Source organism: Myodes glareolus, chromosome 2, assembly GCF_982192425.1.
Source record: "Myodes glareolus chromosome 2, mMyoGla1.1, whole genome shotgun sequence".
NCBI classification, from domain to species: domain Eukaryota; kingdom Metazoa; phylum Chordata; class Mammalia; order Rodentia; family Cricetidae; genus Myodes; species Myodes glareolus.
Window position 1 is genome coordinate 56,414,643 of NC_142027.1, and position 23,550 is coordinate 56,438,192.

The 23,550-nt window shown below is 39.4% G+C and overlaps 1 protein-coding gene across 2 annotated transcripts in view; it reads right to left on the minus strand.

Moving 5' to 3' along the window:
* Positions 1-23,550, minus strand: part of LOC125413223 (leukocyte surface antigen CD47-like) — a 77,000-nt gene that overhangs the window by 49,664 nt on the left and 3,786 nt on the right. For both annotated transcript variants that reach the window (XM_048454408.3, XM_048454407.3), the window contains exon 2: positions 22,114-22,461. In XM_048454408.3, coding sequence (XP_048310365.2) covers positions 22,114-22,461 — 348 coding nt within the window. The remainder of the gene's footprint in view (positions 1-22,113; positions 22,462-23,550) is intronic.

Genomic DNA, 23,550 nt, shown 5'->3' on the forward strand with positions numbered 1-23,550 from the left:
AAATGGTTGCAAGGAAGGAAGGAAGGAAGTTCTTTTCCAGAAGCAAGCATCCAGATAGACTATCAAATGTCCAGAGGTTAGTCCTAACTGATCATTTGACATATACATAGGAGAAATGAACTCAGCAGGGTGTGTGTGTGTGTGTGTGTGTGTGTGTGTGTGTATGCGCGCAGTAATGTGTGCATGCATACATGTTTGTGTGTAAAAATAATAAAAAGAGATCATAAATTGGAGACATCGGAGGAATTCAAACAGAGTAAAGTTGATGTCGAAATGTGTGACTTGGTCATCATTAAATCAATGGTAAACACGATTTTCATTGCTTAATATCAATGGACTTCACTCACCTATAAAAAGGCACAGGTTAAGAGAATGGATATTAAAACAAGATCCAGTATTCTGCTGTTTACAAGAAACACACCTCAACCTCAAAGACAGATCCTACTGCAGGATAAAGGATTGGAAAAATGTTTTCCAATTAAACAGACCTAAGAAACAAGTGAGAATGGCTGTCCTAATATCTAACAATATTGATTTCAAACTAAAATAAATCAGAAGAGAAGAAGAAGGACACTTTATACTCATAACAGGAATAATTCATCAAGATGAAGTCTCAATCCTGAATATCTATGCCTCTAATATAAAAGCACCCACATATGTAAAAGAAACATTACTAAAATTCAAATCACACATTAAACCCCACACACTAATGGTAGGAGATTTCAGCACTCCTCTCTCACCAGTGGACAGATAAACTAGACAGAAACTTAATAGAGAAATAAAAGAACAAACAGATGTAATGAATCAAATGTACTTAACAGACATCTATAGAACATTCCACCCAAACAAGAAAGAATATAACTTTTTCTCAGCACCTCATAAAACCTTCTCAAAAATTGATCACATACTACTTGGCAAAAAGCAAACATCCACAGTTTAAAAAAAAGGAGTAATAACCTGTGTCTTACCGGATCACCATAGAGTAAAGTTAGAATTTAACAACAATACTACCCCCAGAAAGCCTACAAACTCATGGAAACTGAATAATCAACTACTGAACCACCCCTGGGTCAAGGAAGAAAGAATGAAATTAATGTTTTCATTGAATTTCAATGAAAATGAAGACATAACATACCCAAACCTATGGTATACTATGAAAGCAGTGCTAAGAGGAAAGTTCATAGCACTAAGTGCCCACATAATGAAAATGGAGAAAGCTCACATTAGTGACTCAACAGCATACCTGAAAGCTCTAGAAAAAAGAAAAAAGAAGCAGACTCACCAGGAGGAGTAGAAGATTGGAAATAATCAAACTAAGGACAGAAATGAACAAAATAGAAACACAGAAAGCAATTCAAAAATCAATGAAACAAAGAGTTGGTTCTTTGAGAAAACCAACAAGATTGGCAAACTCATATCCAACCTAATAAAAAGGCAGAGAGAGAACAGCCAAATTATGAAAATCAGAAATGAAAAGGGGGACATAACAACAGACACTGAGGAAATTCAGAGAATCATTAGGTCTTAACACAAAAGCATGTATGCCACAAAATTGAAAAATGTAAAAGAAATGGACAGTTTTTTAGATAGATACCATATACCAAAATTAAATCAAGAACAGGTGAGCAATTTAAATAGACTGATAAGTCATGAGGAAATATAAGCTGTCATCAAAAAGCTCCCAACCAATAAAAGCCCAGGGCTGAATGATTTTAGTACAGAATTCTACTTTAACTTCCAATAAGAGCTAATACCTATACCCCTCAATGTGTTCCACATAATATAAACAAAGGGGCCATTGCAAAACTCTTTTTTATGAAGCTACAGTTACCCTGATACCAAAACCACACAAAGACACAACCAAGAAAGAGAATTACAGACCAATCTCACTCATTAAAATGGATGCAAGAATTCTCGATAAAATACTGGCAATCCGAATACAAGAACGCATAAAAAAAATCATCCATTATGATCAAGTAGGCTTCATCCCAGAGATGCAGGGTTAGTTCAACATACGAAAATCTATCAATGTAATCCATCATATAAATAAACTGAAAGAAAAACCATATGATCATTTCAATAGATGCTGAAAAAGCATTTGACAAAAATATCTTTATGATAAAGATATTGGAGAGATTGGGGCTACAAGGATCATATCTAAATACAATAAAAGCAATATACAACAAGCCAACAGATAACATCAAATTAAATGGAGAGAAACTCACAGCGATTCCATTAAAATCAGGAACAAGACAAGGTTGTCTACTCTCTCCATATCTCTTCTATATAGTTCTTGAAGAACATAAGGAGATCAAGGGGATTTGAATTGGGAGGAAGAAGTCAAACTTTTGTTATTTTAAAATGATATGATAGTTTACATAAGTGACCCCAAAAACTCTGCCAGAGAACTGCCACAGCTGATCTGCCACAGCTGATAAATACCTTCAGTGATACAGCAGGACACAAGATCAACTCCAAAAAATCAGTTGCCCACTTATACACAAAGGATAAAGAAGCTGAGAGGGAAATCAGAGAAACATCACCTTTCACGATAGCCACAAATAGCATAAAATATCTTGGGGTAACTCTAACCAAGGAAGTGAAAGACCTATTTGACAAGAACTTTAAGTCTTTGAAGAAAGAGATTGAAGAGGATACCAGAAAATGGAAAGATTTCCCATGCTCTTGGATTGGTAGGATCGACATCATTAAAATGGCCATTATATAGTAATTATATAGGTAATCTATAGATTCAATGCAATCTCCATCAAAACCCCAGCAAAAGTCTTCACAGACCTTGAGAGAACAATAATCAACTTTATATGGAAAAACAAAAAAACCCAGGATAGCCAAAGCAATTCTATGAAATAAAGGAACTTCTGCAAGCATTACTGTCCCTGAATCAAGCTCTATTACAAAGCTACAGTAATGAAAACAGCTTGGTAATGGCATAAAAACAGAGATGTTTACCAATGGAATCGAAATGAAGACTTGGATATTAATCCGCATGCCTATGAACACCTGATTTTTGACAAAGAAGATAAAATTATACAATGGAAGAAAGAAATCATCTTTAACAAATGGTGCTGGCATAACTGGATGTCAACCTGTAGAAGAATGAAAATAGATCCATATCTATCACCATGCACAAAACTCAAGTCCAAATGGATTAAAGACCTCAATATAGTTCCAACCATACTGAATCTGATAGAAGAGAAAGTGGGAGGTAGCCTGAAATACATGGTCACAGGAGACCACTTTGTATGTATAACCCCAGTAGCACAAACAGTAAGAGCAGCAATGAATAAATGGGACCTCCTGAAACTGAGAAGCTTCTCTAAAGCAAAGGACAGTCATTAAGATAAAAAGGCAACCTACTGACTGGGAGATCTTCACCAACCCAACATCAGACAAAGGACTAATCTCCAAAATATATAAAGAACTCAAGAAACTAGACATTAAAATTCTAAATAACCTAATTAAAAAATAGCGTACTGCACTAAACAGAGAATTCTCAACAGAAGAATTTCCAATGGCCAAAAGATACTTAAGGTCATGTTCAACTTCCTTAGCCATCAGGGAAGTGCAAATGAAAACAACTTACCATCTTGAGATACAATCTTATACCTGAAGAATGGCTAAAATAAAAAACACCAATGATAGCTTATGCTGGAGAGGATATGGAGTAAGGGGAACACTCATCCATTGCTGCTGGGAATGCAAACTTGTGCAACCACTTTGGAAATCAGTGTGGTGGTTACTCAGAAAATTGGCTGTCAACCTACCTTAGGCTCCAACAATACCACTCTTGGGAATATACCCAAAAGATGCCCAATCATACTGCAAAAGTATTTGTTCAACTATGTTAATAGCAGCATTATTTGTAGTAGCCAGAACCTGAAAACAACCTAGATGCCCCTTAACTGAAGAATGGATAAAGAAAGTGTGGCACATCTAAACACTAGAGTACTACTCAGTGGTAAAAAACAATGACATCTTGAATTTTGCATGAAAATGGATGGAAGTAGAAAACAGTATCCTGAGTGAGATAACCCAGATCCAAAATTATGAATGTGGTATATACTCACTCAATAGTGGATTCTAGCCATAAACAATGGGCATCAATCCCATTGTTCATGATCCCAGAGAAGCTAAGTAATAAGGTGAATCCACAGAAAAACACATATAGATCCTCATGGAAATTGTAAACAAACAAGATCACCAGACAAAAATTGGGAGCATGAGGGTAGAGGGAGTAGAGGAAAGTTTAGAGAGGGGAGAAGGGGAGGGTTGGGAAGAGCTTGGGTGAGTGGGATGGTTGAGATGGAGGAAGGACAGATATGGGAGCAGGGATGGAGATATCTTAATTGAGGGAGGCATTTTGTAGTTGGCAAGAGGCTTGGCTCTGGAGGGTTAGCCAGGAGTCCACAGGGATGACCCCAGGTAGCACCCTGGGCAGTGGAGAAGAGTTGCCTGAATTGGCCTAGTTCCATAGTCAGACTGATTATTATCTTGAATATCACCATAGAACCTTCATCTGGCAGTAGATGGAGACAGAGAGTGACCCACATTGAAGCACTGGACTGAGTTCCCAAGGTACAGTTGAAGAGCAGAATGGGGGAGAATATGAGCAAGAAAGTCAGGACCACAAGGGGTTGGTTCATCCACTGAGAAAGTATGCTAGAACTTATGGGAGCTCATCAACTTCAGCTGGACTGGGAATAAATGAGCATGGGATCAAATTGGACCCTCTGAAAGTGGTTGACAGTTGGGGCAGATAGAGGGGCCAATGATAATGGCACTGGGATTTGTCTCTACTGCATGTACTTGCTTTTTGAGATCCTAGTCTCTTTAGATTATACCTTTCTAAGCCTGGATGTAGGGGAGAGGGCCCTGTGGACTTCCCGCTGGGCAGGGTGTTTTGCCCTCTCTTAGGATTTGATAGGGCGTGGGAGAGGGTATGTGGGGTAGTGGGAGGGAAGTAAAAGGAGGGGAGAAGGGGGAATTTTAATTGGTATTATTTATAAAGTAATAAAAAATTTTAAAAAAGAAAATACTAAGACATTATGAAGCTCATTTATTTTTAAATAGCTTTAAAACTAAGTTATATATAAAGCTTATTTAGAAATGCTTATCCCTGGCCGGGAAGTGGTGGCGCACGCCTTTAATCCCAGCACTCGGGAGGCAGAGGCAGGCAGATCTCTGTGAGTTCGAGGCCAGCCTGGTCTACAAGAGCTAGTTCCAGGACAGGCACCAAAACTACAGAGAAACCCTGTCTCAAAAATCAAAAAAAAAAAAAAAAAAGAAAGAAAGAAAGGAAGAAAGAAATGCTTATCCCATTTACACTTACCTAATTTACTTATTTTTAACAACTATTCCAAGATCCACATTTCCAATTTTATTACCAGATACTGATGGCCTTCACATTCTTTGTCTTCAAAAAATTTAAAAGAAAAATAGATGTGTCTGAAATGGAAAGACCTGTAGAAATGTTGTGTTCTCTCACCTCAAGAAAATTTGCAGTATTATGATCTTCATGATCCAACTAATATAAGTAAAAATAATCTAGTTTTCCTTAACACTAACAATATTAATTATATGCTTGTTTTAATTGGACTAAAAGTATATCAGCAATTCTTAAACAGAAAGTCCCATGAAAGAAAGCCAATATGAATTAACTATTATACTCTATGATCCGATACTTGATTTTAGTGACTAATCTTTTATTTTGTGTTTTTTTTTAGATCCTTAGAGCTCTTTCATGTCTTTTCATGGAAAATATCATATAACATGCAGAGAACATAAACACAAACAAATAAATAGCAAAACCCAGTTTTCATTTTAAAATGCAATCCTAAGTAAAATGTAAAAGTAGAAAACTTATAAGGAATTAAGCCAAGTCACTGCCATGTAAGAACTTCTAAAAAATGCCTACAACTTTGGCAACTCAGCAAGACCATGATTCAAGTGTGTGTGTGTGTGTACATAAACTTAAGTAAGGCACCTTACTTAATAGAAGTGGGGTGCTGGCACCACTCAATTTCCCAATAGGGGTCATTTCTGAAAAGTTTCACTGCTTCTTAACACTGTCTCCTTGGAGGACACTCTTCCATGACAGAAAGACTTGGAAGACTAACCACATCCAAACCACAGCAGGAGGCAAATTCATGAGGAGGCAAAAAAAACCCCTCCAAGTCCCAGTAATGTACGTTTGTGTTTAGACTAAAGTTAACGTATTAATATTTGATGAAATGTGCATAACTTAAACTGCCCCTTCCAAGTAAATGAGGAAGGTTTTGATAAACAATTTGTAATTTATTAAAAGTGACTTTTTGTGGTGGTAAAGTCACAAGATCCTTTGTAGATTATTTTTAGTGTTAAGTCATTACCACAAAAATAAATTAACCAATAACCAAATCTAACAAGCCTGACAGGAATGAAGATATTTGAAGAGATGATTTTGATCCCCCTATGTTGGATATAAAATTCACAAAACAATGGGGCCCAAGAGACTGAAATCTCCTCTCCCCAAATCTGTGATACTGGAGAAGAGAAAAGGCTGAAGTGTGTTGCCACCTTCCAGAAGTGGCTCCAGAACTGACAATAACTGGTGGTGGGCTGGAACACACCTTGACTTTGACAGGGATTATTTAGTTAAGAATATTCTTTGCACTATATATAAATTTGACCCTCCTGTCAGTATCAGGAAGATATGCTGGGTTTAAGGATTATAGAAAATCAGTTTTTATCCCCTTTCCTAATATACTCACACAGAATACATTTTCTCTGCTTTTCAATGTTAATTGCTCTCTAGTAAAGTGGCTTCCTATTGACGTCTAGCAAGCCTACCTTAAACTTTATCCCCAACCCTGACACTGTAGAGAGTACAGCAATGTCCTGTTTTGCGTGACTTCAATAACTTACTTCATCACAAGGTGCCATGCTCCCTCTACTCTTGTTCTTCAGTTCCTAAAGCCATGTGAAGGTCCTGGGAGTGGGGTTCTTTGCACTTGCATCCTTTGCACCCTGCATACCCTGAGTTGTCCCCCTCCCCTCAGCCAGTTCAGTTTTGCAGAAGTGCAGTTACCACTGGAGTAGGGTGTGGACAGGGTAAGGTGCTCTAGCCCTTCTCTCATCTTGATGAAGGAGAGAACAGAAGGTGACCAATTCAGGCAGAGATCTCTGGTCTGCACTCTAGAAGGAACCATAATCTGCAACTCATAGGGAGTAGCTCACCACCCTCAAATGTGAGATCAGAGCCTCTATGACAGTGTAGAGAATTCAGTACCAGCACCACCACCAAGGTCCACATCCTAGCCTGCCATATGGAGGTGGCTACTAGCAGAACTGGAAGGATCTGATTTCCAATTGAAAATAATTTTTAAAATGTATTGTCAAATGAAGCCCCCGGTCCCAATATAATAGTAGACATTTTGAAACGGTAAAAAATAAAAAAGCTAGAAAAAAACTAGATGATAAAATTGAACTGTTCTGTTCCCACCTAAAGCAGAAGTACTCAAATTCCTGTGGCAACAAATTGGTACCCAAGTGGCCAACTAAAATCCACTTAAAACCCAAAAGAGTTTAAACAGGAATTCTAGAAACACAAAAGAACAGAGTGAAGCATTGCTTCTTGGTAGCCAGCATTTTGCTGGCAGTGTGTCACAGCTCCTTAAGAAAAGGTTTTCTAATTCAGCGGTAGCAGAAAAAACAAAACAAAACGAAGCAAAAGGTACCATTTTGAAATGGCTATGGCTTCCTGGGCCATTCTGCCAGTGTGAACCCTGATGAGGTCCAGCTATGGAGCATATAAATGGTGTTTGTGAGCAAAATGCTACAACTGTTTAATGGCTTGACATAGACCCACTGCATACTTGGAACTGGGGCAGTGTGCACGGCTCAGAGGTAATGAACAGACAGCTTCAACCATGCTGGTCTTGGCAGGAAAGGAGGCAGTGCAGTATATAGCGTAGTAATGATTCAGCTTATGTTTTTAAGATGCAGTTAGCATTTTAAGAAGTGTTCCTGGACAGTGAGGAATTACAGATACACAATAAGACAAATTCAGACATAAAAGACCTCTAAATAGGTCACATTGTTGGATAAATGTATGTAGACATGGAAGAGAGAAGAAAAAATAGATAGACAGTTATAAAAAGAAGTAACTTGGTTTTTTTTTTAAAAAAAGGTAAAGGCTTTAAAGAGACATCATACAGACAGTCAAAGATTAAAAGGAGTAAATAAAAATAAGCCACTTAGAAATGGAAATATACAAAGATTGTCTAGATTATGTATATTATTGTGTTTTTTAAAAAATTTTTGATCATGAAAAAGTTAAGTAACAAACATATATACTTTAAAGGTATCTTGACTTCAGAATTTGAGTCTAAGGATATGTTGCTTTGGAAAAGAGGTTCTTTTTTGTTTCTACAGAGGGTGAGAACCTGTGAATTGCTTCCGGACTAATGTGGTTTGATGGACCAAGACCACCTGAAAAATCACCTTGAACACCCCTCAAAAAATTACTTCACCCAATAAACAGTAGGAAGCAGTTTGGAGAAAACTACGACCATATTCCCAAATATTGTTTATATATGTTTGTTTACAAGTAAAGGGGGATATGCTATAAAGATTTGCTTTGGTATGGATCTTGGTCTATTGATGCAAATTTAAGACCAATCAATCTTGTTATATGTATATTTTGGCCTTGATTAAGGTACTGTGTTTGTCCAGATAATTTTAAAAGGTAATGTATAATTCAAAATATAGGTTAATAGTCATCTATAATAGTCAAGCTTATAGTCATGTTAGTTAGATTTTCTAGATGTACAGAGTTGTATATCAGACAGATAGGGATTCCTCAAACCTTTCAATGACTACAGAATATTGCATTTAAAATGTTTTAAGAACTTAGGATTTTTCATGACAGTGAGACATATCTGCTCCTGGCAGCACCAATTACTTCAAGAGGAAGATGGGCATCAAAGAGGCTCCTTATAGAGTTTATTAGACATTTGGGCATGAAACTGCTCTTGCCTGGACTGCTTGATGAACTTTACATGCAACACCCACAGAGAAATGACTGCTGAACTTGCCTAAAGGTGAGACCATCATTCAGGGTTATGGCTTCATGAAAGAGTCTGCTAGACATTCTGCAGTACACAGAAAAATGTGACTGACAAACTGCCAATACAGGTGGAACTGTCTTTGAAATTTCCTGCTTCATGGAAAAGTCTACTGGATATTATGGGTCTGTAGGCTGACGGTGGATGCCCCAATGGTACAGAAAAACTCTGAGTGACCGTCTAGGCAACAAGATGTCTCTGTCATTTTCTGGAGTTTTTGAAGTTGCTTGCAGTGTACTTCCTCTTTAAATAGGTAATATATCCTTCTGGAGTCTTTGATGAAGATGAAGAATTTATAGTTATAATTTCAATTTTCCTTAGTTATGATAAAAATAAAGTAGACATAAATATTGTAACTGTAATTCTTGTTTGGTACCAGTTTTGTTATATGTAATTTTACTATGGTAAAGTTAAACCTTTCTTTTCATTTAAACAGAAAAGGGGAGGTGAAGTGGGATTCCTCTCTGTATGCTGTGAATATTGTTGGTTAATAAAGGAACTGTTTTGGGACTATAGCAGAACTATAGGGGAACAGATCTAGGTGGGAAAATTATAAACTGAATGCTGGGAGAAGGAAGGGCAGAGTCAGGGAGAAGCCCCACCAGAGACACATACAGAAACTTTTCTGATAAGCCATTGCCATGTGGCAATGCACAAATTGATGCAGGTAGGTTAAATTATTATGTAAGGGTTAGCCAATAAGAAGTTAGAGCTAATGAGCCAAGCAGTGATTTAATTAATACAATTTCTGTGTGATTATTTCAGGAGTCTGGGAAAAGTAAGGATCTGTTTTAACTGATCTGAATTCAGGTTTAGTTATAGTGACCCGGTTATCCACAAATGGATTCGTGAACTCTGTATAGCAGTTTTCCTATCTGAAGTGGGCTCCTTGTTTTTATTTCTTGTTGTGTCAGTTGATTTTTATAACTGGTGTGGGACAATTCTGTATTCTGTCAATTATTTTTTAAATAAACGCTGCTTGGTCAGTAGCCAGGCAGGAAATATAGGTGGGACAACCAGATAGGAAGTAGAGGCAATGAGAACAGGAGAATTCTAGAATTCTGGGAAGAGAAAAGCCCATTCCTCTGCAATCCTGCCCAGACACAGAAGAAGGAAGATGTGACTGCCTCACTGAAAAAGGTACTGAGCCATGTGGCTATCATACATAAGAATAATGGGTAAATATAAGTTACACGAGTTAATAAGAAACCTGAGTTAATGGGCCAAATAGTTTATGATTAATGTAGACTTCTGTGTTATTTCTTTGGGACTTAACGATTGCAGTAATAAGACAGGACAGAAGCCCTGACAACATAACCACATAGAAAGGACTTCTGACCTTAGAGTTTTCTATAGCTCTGGTGAAAATCTTCAGTCATAATTCTAATTTGAAAGTTGACAGGGAATTTCTGTTCTAGGTGGAAACAGAATAGTTCAATTTTATCAGCTAGTTCTTTTTCTAGCTTTTTGTCCTTTACTGTTTCAAAATGTCTACTATCATATTGGGATTGGGGGCTTCATTTGAAAATGTATTTTCAAAACCTTTTACAATTGGGAATCAGATCCTCCAGGTTCTGCTAGTAATAATCTCCAAATGGCAGGCTGAGATGTGGGCCTTTCTGTTGGTGCTGCTACTGAATTCTCTAGGCTGCTCTGAGTGACTCTGATCTCACAGTTGAGGGTCATGGGCTGCTCCCTGCCATCCCCAGATGATGGTTCCTGCCCAGAGTGCTGACTTCCGAGGTCTCCACCTGGATTGGTCATCTTCTGCCTCTTCCCTCATCAAGATGAGAAAAGGGCTATAGTGCCTTGGCCTATCCATGCCCCCTCTCCAGTGGTAACTGCACTTCTGCAAACCTGAACTGGCTGAGGAAGAGAGGTTGGAGGGGAGCAACACAGGGCTTGAAGGGTCCAAAGGATGCAAGTGCAAAGAACACCACACCCATGCCTTCACATGGTTTTAGGGGTTGAAGTCCATGAGTGGCAAGATCCTGGCCTCTTGTAATAAAATACATGCAAATTTTAGTAAGTCCCTTAAAAAGGGACTTTGCTCTACCCTCTGCAGTGTCAGCATTGGGGATATGAAGGTTTCAGGTAGGCTTGCCAGACCTCAATCAGGAAGTCACTTTTACTAGAGAGCAATTAAAAATGAAAATCAGAAGAAATTTTATTCTGTGTGCTTACATTAGGAAAGGAGATAAATACCGAATTTCTATAATCCTTTTGCCAGTCCATCTTGCTGATACTGACAGGAGGGATTGGTTTATGTAAAGGGCAAAGAGTGTGCAAAACTAAATAATCCCTGTCAAAGTCGTGGTGTGTTCCAGCCCATCACCTGTCATGCCAGCTCTGGAACCACTCCTGAAAGGTGGCAACAAACTTCAGCCATTTCTCTCCCTCAGTATTAGAGATTTTGGGGGGGATTTCAGTTTTTTGGGCCCAATTGTTTTGAGAATCTGATATCCAAATTGGGAAGGGGTGGCGAGCAAAATCATCTCTTCAAATATTTTCATTCCTGTACTGCTTGTTAGATTTGGTCACTTTTATATTTGTGGCAATGACTTGACACTAAAAATAATCTGGAAAACACCTTGTGACTTCACCACCCCAACAGTCACTTTTAATGAATTACAAATTGTTCATTGAAACCTCCCTAGTTCACTTTGAAGGGGGCAATTTAAGTCATACATATTTCTGCTGTAGGACATCCTACAGCCAGTAGCCTTTAAGCTACCCACCCACTTGGGCATGGTCTCTTATACTATAAATGCCGATGTAAACCATGCCTTCGCTCTCTCTTCCAGCTGCTGGATTCAGTTCCTGTTCCCCACTCATGCAGAAGACTGTTGACCTGTGAGTCTACCCCTAAATAAATAACCTTTTATTATACTCAATTCTGAAACTAGTGTGGGATTTCTTCTTAGAGTCCATCTTCACATTTCATCAAATAGTAATACATTTACTATAGTCAAAACACACTTGCAGTACTAGGATGTGGGGTCTTTTCACTTTTAATAGACTTTGCATCCCATTGTGGTTTGAATGTGGTTAGTCTTACAAGGGTTTCTGCGATGGAACATTGTCCCCCAAAATGACAGTGTTAAGAGGTGATGGAAGATTGTCCCCCAATGATGTAGGTGTGTCTTTCTATGTGTTACTTTCATTGGTTAATAAAGAGACTGCTTGGCCTCATAGGTCAGAACATAGGTAGGCGGGGAAGACAGAACAGAATTGTGGGAGAAAGGAAGCAGAGGCAGGCAGTAGCCATGATTCTCCTCTCCGAGACAGCCTCAGGTTAGAATCTTCTGGTGCTACACAGATTATTAGAAATGGGTTAATCAAGTTGTGAGAGTTAGCCAGTAAGAGTCTGAAACTAATGGGCCAAGCAGTGTTTAAAAGAATACAGCTTCCGTGTAATTATTTTGGGTAAAGTTAGCCAGGAGCCGGGTGACAGGAATGTGGCCCGCCACTCATTCCTTTTACAGAGTGGCGCCCAATGTATTAACTAACTCCATGTAAAATCTAAGAGGGCTTTAAAAGGAATTCTAGACACAAATATAGAGTTTAACACAGCCTTTTGCTGTTTGCTAGGGCGTGCTGTAGAGAGATTTCCTGTTTCAGCAATAGCGGCAGAAAAAAAGCTGCGCCATTTTAAAATGTGGCTTCCTGGGCCCTGCCGCCAGTGCAAACTCTGGCTATGGAGCATTTCTGGGCCCAGATTTTTGTGTTCCTGCTCGGGATCAGGAGGAAAATACTCTGAGACCATGCCTGCTCTCCCCACCTGGGCAGACTGTGGGACCAGGCTTAGGCAGACGGGAAAGCATGGAGGATTTCTGCCGCATACGGAAAGATGTTTCCAGGCTGTGCAGTGCTCTGCGTGTCAGATTTGGCTGTAACTTGGATGAAAAGAGTTTCTGTGCTGCTTGCTCAGTCTCAGAATTAAACTGCTGAGTGCAGCTCCAGTGTGGACCTGCTGTGTGCCTGGAACTGTGAGGGGCTCTGAGGCTGGAGTGACTCTGCTGGGCCATGCTAAACTGTGATGACCTCAGGCAGGAATGATCACAATTATCATAATAAAAGTGCAGTTAAGGTTTAGACTGGGCAGGAAATAGGCAGTACCTTATTACCTCTACATGGTGCAACTTAAGTTTTTAAGAACTGCTTAGCATATTAAGAAGTGCTCCTGGATACTAAAAAAATTACAGATTCACAATAGGACAGATTCAGACATACAAGACCTATAAATGGGTCACAGTGTTGGATGACTGTATGTACGCTTGAAAGAGAGAAGAAAAAGAATAAAGAAAATAAAGTCAATGTCTTAAAAAAAGGATAAAGTCTTTAAACAGTTATAGATTACAATAAATAAAGAAAACTAAGCCACGTAAAAATGGAAAATTCCCAGAGAGTCTGGAAAAAGGGGAAATGATGTAGGTGTGTCTTTCTATGTGTTACTTTCATTGGTTAATAAAGAGACTGCTTGACCTCATAGGTCAGAACATAGGTAGGCGGGGAAGACAGAACTGAATTGTGGGAGAAAGGAAGCAGAGGCAGGCAGTAGCCATGACTCTCCTCTCCGAGACAGCCGCAGGTTAGAATCCTTCCGGTAAGCCACCACCTCGTGGTGCTACACAGATTATTAGAAATGGGTTAATCAAGATGTGAGAGTTAGCCAGTAAAGGGCTGAAACTAATGGGTCAAGCAGTGTTTAAAAGAATACAGAATGGTGTGGGAGAATTATCTGTATTCTGTCAATCATATTTTAATAAGATGCTGATTGGCCAGGCAGGCACTATAAACGGAAAGCCAGACAGGAAGTAGGGGTGGAGCAAAGAGATTGGGAGAATTCTGGGAAGCAGGAAGCTCTCTCCTTCATTCCTGCGCAGACCACCAAAGAGGCAACATGTGAGCTGTCACACTGAGAAAGGTACTGAGCCCTGTGGCTAACATAGATAATGATAATGGATTAATATAAGTTACAAGGACTAATAAGAAGCCTGACCTAATGGGCCAATCAGTTTATAACCTAATGTAGACTACGTGTGATTTTCTCTTTGGGGCATGCCTGCTGTGGGGTACCAGGCAGGAAAAGAAACCCCAACAAGCCAGCCCCCATGGTACAGATGGCGCCCACGTGGATAACTGCATCCACAGAAAGCCTGAGAAACCTTGGGATAGAATAGAGTAAAGCATGTTTTCTTGGTAGCAGCAATTTCTCAGGTCTGCTCTGCTTGCTAGAGGCAAGCAAGCACTCTCATCTAAGAGAGACTTCCTGACTCAACTTTAGCTGCAAAACCTTGCAGATCTTTTAAGAGGTCCTGCCACTAAACACTTAAACTGTGTTGATAAGAAGTTGAACACATGCTTTACAGTTTTCAGCCATAGCAGGACAAAAGCTGCTCTGTTTTAAAATGCAGACTTTCTGGGCCGTCCTGCCAGGGCAAACTCTGACTCTTTCAGGCAGGCAGTATGACTGAGTGTGGTCTGTGAGCAGAATGCCACAGCTTGCTTGCTGGCAGAGACCTTGAAGTGCCAGAGTTGTGGCAAGAAAAATGGCTCCAGCGGTACCTCTGCCATGAGGCTGGAAAGCTAAGGAATGGGCTGGATTCAGCTATCAAAGCCATGACTCTAATATTCACTTTAACAACTCATGTAGTCAGAAAAAGAGAGATATACAGTAAAGAGAGATTCAAAGATAAAGAAAACCTCTAAATGGTTTACAGTGTGTTAAAAATATATGCAGGCTAAAGGTTAAAGTTCTTAGGGTAAAAAAAAGTAAAGAAAGAAAGAGAGTAGTTGGGTGTGATGGTACATACCTTAAATCCCAACACAAGGGAGGCAGAGGTAGATTAACCTCTGTGACTTCAAAGGGCAGAGGTAGATTGACCTCTGTGACCTCAAGGTGTGGTAGTACACACATTTAATCCCAATGCCTGGGAGGCAGAGACAGATTTCTGTGAGTTTAAGGCACGTGCCTTTAATCCCAGCACTGGGGAGGTAGAGACAGGCAGATATCTGTGAGTTCAAGGACAGCCTGGTCTACAGAGTTATTCCAGGAAAAAGATATACAGAGAACCTGTCTCAAAAAGTAAAAGTAAAAATAAAAGAAATAGAGGTTAGAATAAAGATGGAAAATATACAGAGAATCTTGATACTGTATGCTATTATGCTCTCTTTGAATTGTTTGATTGCTGAGGAAGGAGCAATAGCTGCTAAAAGACTTTTGTTTATAAATGCTGCTGAACTAACTCAAGATAGGTATTTTGAAAATACCTTGGCTTCAAAATTGAAGTCAAAAGGTATGCTACTTTGGAGAAGAGATTCTGCTTTTGTTTCCACAGAAAATGAGAGGCTATGGATTCATTCTGAGTTAAGAAAAATCAGGTTCGTAAAAGGACGAACACCTGAGAAATCTCCGATAGGAACAGATGGCCCAGATGACAGAGTTCTACATCCAGAACAGATTCAAGACTGCTGTCTGAGATGATCAAGACTCACAGGATACTCTAGTCAGGACTTGATTATAACTCTAAATTTTCTTTAGGTCCCCATAAGATCATCAGCGCCCCCCAACCAGCAGGAAGTAGCCTGAAATACTACGCCCACATTCCCAACAAATGGACTATGGGTATTTTCCTTTGTTTAAAAAAAAGAGGGAAATGGTGTGGGAAAATTGTCTGTATTCTGTCAATCATATTTTAATAAAACGCTGATTGGCCAGGCAGGCAGTATAGGCGGGAAAGCCAGACAGGAAGTAGGGGTGGAGCAACGAGACTGGGAGAATTCTGGGAAGCAGGAAGCTCTCTCCTCCATTCCTGCGCAGACCACCAAAGAGACAACATGTGAGCTGTCACACTGAGAAAGGTACTGAGCCCTGTGGCTAACATAGATAATGATAATGGATTAATATAAGTTACAAGGACTAATAAGAAGCCTGACCTAATGGGCCAATCAGTTTATAACCTAATGTAGACTCCGTGTGATTTTCTCTTTGTGTCATGCCAGCTGTGGGGTACCAGGTGGGAACAGAAACCCCAACAAGCCGGCCCTCATGCTACACCCCACCATGAAAGTGTTAGTGAAACTTTTCAGAGATAAAGCCCATTGGAAAATTGGATGATGCTAGCATCCCACTTCTATTAAACAGGGTGCCTGTCTTGAGTTTATGTACACACACACAAACACACACACTTGAACCATAGTCTGGCTATGCTACCAAATTTGTGGGCATTTTTAGAAACTCTTATATGGCAGTGACTTGGTTTACTTTTTATTATGTTTTCTACTGTCAGAATAGTGAAGGGCAGCATAGAAAGTGACAGCACATGCTGGTGAGGATGTGGACTAAAAGGAACACTCTTGAATTGCGGGGCAGAGTTGTCAACTCATACAGTTGCAATGGAAAGCAATATGACATTTCCTCAGTAAGATCAGAACTCCATCTGTCTCAAGATTCAGCCATACTACTCTTGGACATATACCCAAGAATTATTCATTCTGCCATAGAAACACTTACTTGCTCAAACATATTAATTGCTACTATATTCATAATAGCCAGAAAATAAAAAAACCCTAGATTTCCTGTAGGGTAAAAGGGACAATGGGGCAGGAAACTGACCAATCACTGAGCACCCTGACTCTGAACCCAGAATCAGTGAAACACCCTGTGTTTGAAACTTGGGCCAGGGAGAGAAACATCTTTATCTTTGAACCCAGGATTAAAGACATGTGCCCTGGCTCTGAAACTAGTGTCAAAGAAACACACTTTATCCCTAGAATTAGAGCCAGTGAAAGAAATATACCCTGGTCCTAAGATTAGAGTCAAAAAGTTAAAAGGGACCAGTGAAAGAAACACAGTTTGGCAATGGAGTTAGAGCCATCTCTGCCCATGATCAGCTAAACTGACCAATCCCTGAGCAGGGAAAAAAATAACCAATTCCTTGTCTCCCTGGGAAAACTCTGCCCCTAAGAAACTCTATATAAGCCTCTCCACCCCTTCGGTTAAGAGCTGCCCTTAAGTGTCATTGCAGCCTCTCTCCTGGACTCCTTCTTCCTAAATCAATTTCTTTTCCAAGAGTCTTGGGTGACGACCTTCATTTGCCAGCACAGAGCAGAAGAACCTGGCTGGGATGTTCCTTAAAGGGGTGACCAAGGCCAGCAGAGGAAAAGTAACATTTTGCAGGAGTCGGAGGAGATTGCTACATTTCTTCAGGGAGCTTCCCTTCCCAGAGTATTAGCAGAAGAAACGTCTTGGACCAGAGAAGCAGATAGCTGTGCTAGGATGCTCCCATAAAGGAACAGAGCAGAGCTCAACTGTATCAGATCTCCAGGAGAGGAGCAGGATCCCTATATCCTGAAGGGAGACCATACCCCACCACTCCCCAGGTTCAGGTATCCCAATAGTCAGGACACCTTTCCTTCAGGGCTGAGCTGTCCCATTGCAGCTCCAGCCTCCAGAGCTGTCCTGTTGTGGCTCTACCCCTCCAGAGCTGTCCTATTGCAGCTCTACCCCCTCCAAGCCTGTCCTATTGTGTCTCTACCTCTCTAGAGCTGTCCTACTGCAGTTCTACCTCTCCAGAGCTGTCCTATTGCTGTTCTATCCTTCCAGAGCTGTCCTATTGCAGCTCTACCCCTCCAGAGTTGTCCTTTTGTGGCTCTACCCCTCCAGAGATGTCCTATTGCTGCTCTATCCACTTCAGACCTGTCCTATTGTGGCTCTAGCTCTCTAGACCTATCCTATTGCTGCTCTACCTCTCCAGAGCTGTCCTATTGTGGTTCCACACCTCCAGAACTGTCCTATTGTGACTCTACACCTCCAGAGTTGTACTACTGCAGTTCTAAGTATATCCTGGCTTCCCAATAAGTCAGGATATCCCAATATCACTACTGTACCACATTCCCCTACATTTCCTTCAACAGAAGAATGGATAAGTAAAATACAGTACAGTTAAACAATGGAATAGTAGTATTCAACCATTAAAAAATGACATCTGAGAATGAATAAAGAAAATGTGCTACATTTACACAATAGAGTCCTACACAGCAGGGAAAAAATGATGACATTTGAAATTTACAGACACACAAGTGGATGTAGAAAACATCATATTGAGTGAGGTATCCCAGACACAAAAAGAAAAATATAATATTTACTCACTCTTAAGTGACTTTTAGACATAAGGCAAAGGAAAACCAGCCTATAATTCACACACTCAGAGAGTCTAGACAATAAAGAGGATCCTAAGAGAGACATACATGAATCTAATCTACATGGGAAGCAGAAAAAAAACAAGATATTCTGAGTAAATTTGGAAAGTAAGGGTCATGGGATACATTAGAAGGGAATGGGAAGAAACTGAGAGGAGAGGAGGGGAGAAAAAATATAGCTCAATAAAAACAATAAAAAATGCATCATGAAATTTGGAGAGAAATGGATGGAACTAGAAAATAAATCATACTGACAAATACAGCACTTATTTGTTTATATGTGGATATTAGCTGTCAAGCCAATGGCAGCCAATTTACAATTCATAGAACCATAGAGGCTAGATATAAGAAAGGAACTAGAGGGACCAGATCTTGTTAGGAAAGAGAAATGGGATAGATAGATATGGATGGATGGTGGGCTGGAGGGAGAAAATCAAGTGGAAAGGGAAATGGGGATTATAGGATAAAATACAGGGGGAGACAGTAAAAACTGAGAGGAATTTGAAGGGTAGTATAGGATTTTAATGCAGTAAAAACTTCATATTTATACATATATAATAATAGGTAGTCTAACACACACACACACACACACACACAAACACACACACACACACAAACACACACGTATATATTGAAGCAGACTAAATGAAACTGTCCGATAATGGGAAAGACAGTCCCAACAAATGAAGCTTCCCATACTGGGACTGGGTTATAAATAATTGAACTGTTGGTTAAAGGTGTCCCATGGGATTGCTTAAGAAACCAGGTTGTGGCCAAGACCCTAGGTTGCTGACATTAAGGTCCCATTGCTGAGGACAACTCCTACATAACCCATTGAAGATGGAGATGTTGAGCTGGTGCCTACATAGAGCTTGACTTTTATTTGCTATTGTCTTTGGTACAGGAGCAGGCTCTGCATACTCCCCAAAGAGAAACCTGAACACCAAGCCAGCTACAAACCCTTGATCTACATGGTGTCCCATCTGCAAGATATTCTAGGGCAATGGTAGTACAAACCTTGTACAAGTAACCAACAGTAACTGTTCCACTCTACAAGATGGAATTCATACCCAACACTGCTAGGGTGACCAAAGACCTGGGTCTAGATACCCAAGGGATGTATGATCGAACAAAAATTATACTTTTCTTGTCTTTTTTGTTTTTGATTTCGATTTTGATTTTTGAGACAGGATTTCTCTTTGGAACCTGTCCTGTAACTTGCTCTTATAGTCCCAGCTGGACTCACACTAAAAGAAATCCTCCTTATTTCTGCCTCCTGGGTGCTGGATTAAAGGCATGCATCACCACTACCTAGTGACAAAAAAAGTAATACTTTTATAAGACAAAAAATGACTCCTAATCATATCTTGCTATACTTATGCATAGATCAGTGCCAAGTTCATCTATCATCAAAAAAGCTTGCTTCTGCAGTAGATGGGAACAAATACAGAGACCCCACAGCCGGAGATTATGCCAAGAGTGAGAGAATTTATAACACCCAGTACTAAGTGTAATGTCTTCACCAAATCCCTCCCTCAGAGTTTATGGAATCCCACAGAAAAAAAGGTGAAAAGGGTGTAAGAGTCAGAGAGAGGGGACTGAGGTAGCCAAGTAAGCAAGACCCTTGAAATTAATATGAGCAAAGCTCATAGCAACTTGTAGAGGCCAAGGCAGCAGCTACAGGGGCTGCACAGATCTGCAGATGTCCTCTGTGTATACGCAGTGGCTTCCAGGCTAGTGATTTCATGGGATTCTTGACTAAATTAGGGGGTTTCTGATTCTTTGCCTTCTTTTGGTCTCTTTTCCTTGTTGGTTTGTCTTGTCCCATTTGATGTGGTGGATTTGGTTTTATATTTTGTTTTGTGATATTTAAAAAACAATAAACAGAATCCTAGCCTCTAGGGTAAAGTTAGTAGCTGTGTGGTCATTTATACCTGCCGTGTGGGAAAAAAATCAAGTTTTCCAATAGTTTGACCCTGGGTATATCAACCCAGGACAGCCTTATGTTCAGGAGTAATTGATCAACATATAATGAATTCCACAGTTTGTTCTTTTGTTTTTTTTTGTTTGATTGTGTGTGTGTGTGGGGGGGTACAAGGTTGTATTTGGTTACAGTTTGGTGTGTTGATTTTCTTCTTTGATTATGGCTTTATTTGGATTTCCTAGTTTTGAGTGTTTCGTTTATTAGGCTTTAGTTTGCTTTTTAAGAAAAAACTTTAAATTGCTTGGGTAGGAAGAAGTTATAGAAGTACCTAAAGGAAGGAAAGAATATGATCAAAATTTGTTTAGTTTTAAAGATTGTTTAAAATACTTAAATTATTATGAAAAAATCATAAAAAGAGAAAAATAAAAGAAAAAAGGGGGAAAAGAAAGAGCAAAGTAAAGCATACGAAAGAAGGTCATTTTGTTGGTGGCAAAACAAAACACAAAGACTATGAACCTGGGACCTATAGCCCAAATTCTGACAACCACAAAATAAATGCACAGAGTGAATTTCAATGTGAAAAAGATAAAAGAAAATGAGATAAAGTAATTATCTTAATAATGAAAATGTTGCTTTATATACGTTATACTCTGACAATTTAACTGGAAGGGATGGGGATTTTCCTTTGGTACAGTTTCTTGGGAAGCCAGTTGAGGCAGTGGACCAGCTAAGTCAGCAGAGCTTGGAGCAGGTGGAGGTGGGGTTTTAGATGGCAGCAAACCAAAATGTAGAGTGCATGGCCAGAACCAAAGACAGCTTCAAGTTTAGACACCTCCCTTTTCTTTACTAGTTAGGTGTACATCTCAGAGGTCCTGCAACCAACTAAATTATACCAGTGGAGACTACATGGCCAAATACATGAGCATTTTGGGGTCATTTCACACTGAAACACCACAGACACTATATTAATACTTTGTAGTAGCAGGTGATTATTTCTTAAGTATAGTTTCTCAGTCCATTTGTCATCTCTCCAGTAAGATCTGTTGTACCAGGACATAGATAAAGGAAGAGTTTACAAAAATCCAATTTTATTAGTCTGTTTCCCATAGCTATAACAGAATGACTGAGGCAAGAAGGTTTAAAAAGCACTGAGCTCTGGTTTCATACATGGTCATAGAAATAAAGAAAAGCACAATCTTTGCATTGGTGCCCTCTTAGCTGCTGAACAGTTTTCCCTTTCCCCCTTTTCTTCTTTATTGCATGTTGTGTCCAGTGTGTGAGTGCTTATCTATGTGTATGCACATGTGTATAAACTATGAGTTGATGTTTTCTGTCTTTCTCTGTTAGATTTCAACCTCTTTTTTTGACACCAGGATTTTCAGAAAACCTCCCTCCCCAGAATGGTTTGAACTACCTGGCTACAAGATCTAGTGCTAGGACTGTTTCTGCCTTGACTCCTGGACTGGCTCTGAAGATACACATATGCGTTACAGATTCTATGTTTCATTTGGGTACTAGATGTCTAAACAGAAGTCCTCATTCTTGTTCTGTGGATACTTCTGAACTTCTCAGCCTTCCTAGGCCAACATCCTATGTTCTGATGACGTTATCTGTGGGCCCTCCTATATTACATGGCATTAACTCAAAGAAAAATTGATATATCCCACAGATAAAAAGCATAAAGGGGTGAATCAGCTTGCAATAACCTTCACTGGTGCTATTAACAAAGTCCTTTATGGATTAAAACACTCCTCAAAATAGCAACAAGGTATCTCTAACTGCAAGCATGATCACAAGGTCCATCCAGATTTCAGATGTATATGCACAGAGATTAAACCATATTTAAAGTGTGTCACTTACTGCAGCTGTATTTTAGTTCCACCATCTGTTTTCCCTCTCTGCTTAATTCTGTGACTTCACAGGTGTAGTTCCCTGCTTTCGCCTCATTCTTATTCAGCGTCAAAGAAGCGTCTCCTTTTAAGAAGGCTGAGGTAGAAATCCGTCCACTTTGAAATGCAGGAATTTTAGAGTATGTGTTTTTACTTCCATCAAAGGAAAAAATACGTGTTTTTCCAAAGAACCATACCAAGTACAATTCTTCAAGGCTTTCTGGCTCCATATTTGTAGCATGGCATGGAATGACAACATCCTTTTCACAATCTGTGACTGTCGCAGATTTAATATTTTTAAATAATATCTGAGCTGAACCTGGAAAGGAGTAATACAAATAATTTGATGTAATTTGGCAGTTCTGTAGTGCTAAATCTTAGGTTTATTACAAACACTTAAGTAACAGTGTTATTATTATTAATGGAAGAAAACAACATAACAATGATAGATACCAGGATGGTGAAAAATAGTATCAAGTACTTGAGAAGTTAGATTGTATGATAGGTAGAAAAATAAATGACTTCTTCCTCCAGTTAACCGCTAGTTACTCAAAAGACTACAAAAGAAGAAACACGAGTAGATGCTGCCAATGGGTAGGAACCACCTCTTGGTTCTTCTTAATGGCATAAGCCATCCCTGACTGCCCTAATATACACAAGGCTCACCATTTGACTCAAATGTCAAGGACATAGAAAAACCTGTTGTCTTCCATGTCATTCATTTATCAAGACATTCAGATAAATAGTTTGCTGATCTTTCTCCCACCACACAAAAATTTGCTAATGAATACAAGACATCAATTTTACTAATCCTTAATAATTCCTTCTTCTATATATACTAAAAAAAACTGCAATCAAGGGCATAAGATGTTACTCTAAGAGAATAATTACTAATAAATGCCCATCAAGTGGAAGATTCATGCCCATGAGTTGAAATAAGTACAGTGGAATACATTCTGGACTATGTTCAAGAAAACCAAAACACAAGTACCCTGCCAGGCACATTCTGATGTTCATTGTTAAGCAAACTTGTGGTATGATTGGCATAAAGATTTTGACATTTTCCCCCATAAGTCAAGATTTTTTTTTTTCAAATGTGTTGTTGACCAACTAGTTTTGGGCTGTGCTTTGGTTATCCCTTAGTGTCAAACTGATCCTGGTCTGGTTTGTTCTGGCTTCAACATTATGGGAACATGATGGATGCCAATAGCATGGGCAAGGCCACATTTGAGCAATAAAGAGACAGGAAGAAAGACTTTGTCTGAGCAGGTATATGGTATAAATATTTTATTGTTCTCACAAGCAGTGTCCACTTCACAGCACTGACCCAACATTGTTTCAAAAGCATCAGTTGGCTTTATAAATACTAGACAGACAACAAAAAACACCTTGAAGATCATAGTATAAA